The sequence below is a fragment of the Pundamilia nyererei genome, unplaced genomic scaffold, assembly GCF_000239375.1.
Source record: "Pundamilia nyererei isolate P.nyererei 1_Seehausen unplaced genomic scaffold, PunNye1.0 scaffold00090, whole genome shotgun sequence".
NCBI lineage: Eukaryota > Metazoa > Chordata > Actinopteri > Cichliformes > Cichlidae > Pundamilia > Pundamilia nyererei.
The window spans coordinates 1,800,896-1,802,925 of NW_005187491.1; the positions used below are offsets into that span (position 1 = coordinate 1,800,896).

The 2,030-nt window shown below is 47.2% G+C and overlaps 1 protein-coding gene across 6 annotated transcripts in view; it reads right to left on the reverse strand.

The window, feature by feature from the left end:
* Window positions 1–1,624, reverse strand: part of cspg5a (chondroitin sulfate proteoglycan 5a) — a 59,197-nt gene extending 57,573 nt beyond the window's left edge. For all 6 annotated transcript variants that reach the window (XM_005739231.1, XM_005739230.1, XM_013912454.1 and 3 more), the window contains exon 1: window positions 1,073–1,624. In XM_005739231.1, coding sequence (XP_005739288.1) covers window positions 1,073–1,169 — 97 coding nt within the window. In that variant the 5' untranslated portion in view covers window positions 1,170–1,624. The remainder of the gene's footprint in view (window positions 1–1,072) is intronic.
* Window positions 1,625–2,030: the final 406 nt, after the last annotated feature.

A 2,030-nucleotide genomic window follows, 5' to 3' on the forward strand; every position in this document is an offset into this window, starting at 1 on the left:
CCCCCCCCGGCCCTAATCCTCGCCTTTGTGTCGCTGTAGTGCCAGTGCGCCTCCAGGGAACCGGTTTACTGCATCGACTGGACGCTGTCACTGCCACAAATTTCTAAATTCTCCCAAAAATGTTCCTGCTGCTGCTTAATGTGTGCCCGCAGTGCTCAAAGTGATGATTTACTGAGTTGATTTGTCGGTGACTGACGTCCAAAATGCCGCCGTGTCGGTGCATCGGCATGTCTTTAATGCTGGAGCCAGTTAAACGGTTTTTAAACCCTCCCCTGCTGCATAATGACTTACATTGCTTGCAACACTGAACACTGAGAACGTATAGTCGTATACTTCTATGACATCCCCATATTAGCCCTTCCACAGACTCACGGTAATATTTTAACTTATGTCTTAACACCCCCTCTTGCGCCGTGTCCGTATCACATGGGTTTAAATTGACCCAGTTGTTGCCTCCTCTGGTGTTTCCATAATATATTCACGAGGACTTAAATTGCGGACTCGTGCGTTTATCCTGACCTGATTTTTGCTTTATGCCATTTTTGTCTCTCGTAGCATCTCCATGACATCCCCACTGGGACCTGTGTTCAATGGTGAGCTTTCCGTGACCTAATCAGGACATTTTCTCTCCTAAAATGTAAAGATTCACACGAAATTGCACAGGAAGCCCTACAGCGTGATGTCCAGGTGACAGCTGTTTTACTGTCAATAAAATGTATATATTTATTTAACATATAGCCCATTTTCGACGACGCATCCTCCGAAATCAGATTTATTTCAGATTGCATTGATTAGAAAATGACCAATAAAACGTTATTAATATGGCACCCAACTGTAGTCTATTGAGTGTGAAGTGTTGCCTAACCTACAATCAGAGCCTCACTGACCTCCTTTCTGGCTGCCCTGTGGGAGTGTGTTAAGGTACCCTGAATCCACAGAGGGGACTTGCTGCAGCAGCAAGAAATTTAACAAAAAAAAAAAAGAAAGGAAGAAAGGGGAAAAAAAAAAAGAAAAATCAAGGAATCAAACATTTTGAGGTGATTAAACTGGACAGTGAAGGGCAGTTTCTTACCGCGGACAGACAACGGGATCAAGTGCAGAGCCAGGACGCACGACAGCAGCGTTAGTCTCCAGCATCCCGTGCAAAAGATCGCTTGCTTCTCCTGCATCCTTGCTGTAGAGTGATAGGCTTTGATGGTCAGACGAAAGAAGAGAGAATCCTTTTTGTTATAATGTTAATAACAAGAGAGTTCGGTGGAGGTTGCAAAAAGTAATCCGGACAAGTGGAGCTGCTGATTTGCGTGCGGTCTAGACTCAAGCCTCCCCGCGCTTCTCCTCCATAGCCGCTTGGTCTCAGCTGTCTCCGCGTATCTTCTCCGTTCTTTCACTCGCTTGTTCAACGCAGTGAGGCTGGTTACGGCTCCATCGCCAAAAAGCGGCGGTCGGAGACGGCGGTGGTGGGGTGTTGGTGGTGGTGGAGGCGGGGGTTACTTTTGGGGGAGTAGACGCACGCCGTGGCTCGGTTTAGCTCGGAACGGATTGGTGCTTTGGGCACTTTGTGACTGAGAAGGGAACAAACGTACGGCGGTGTGCAGTGCGCTCGGCAGCCTTCTCATCATCTGGGGAGGAGAAAAAAGGGCCGGTGATGCCCCCCTCCTCTTCTTCCCTACGCCCCCATCCTCATCCCTCCTCCCTTCCCTCCCTCGTTCATTTCCCCTTAAAGTCTCCCTACTCCTACTCCCCTCATCCCCCGGTTTCCTAAAACTTTCCCCGACTTTTTCTATCGCCAAAGCCCTTTTATCCATCTTGCTTATCCATAAAACATTTTGTCTCCCCCCATGTATACATCTCCTACAATATTCTTCCTTCCCTCATATTCCATTTCGCCCCCTTTCCAGACCCTAAACCTCTACTTTTGCCCATTATTGCTGCCATCCTTACAATTTTCTCTGGCATTATTTTCCTCCTCACTAAGTCAAAAAAAAAATCTTAAAACACAAACAGAACAGAGCAAGGTGTATGGTAAAAGT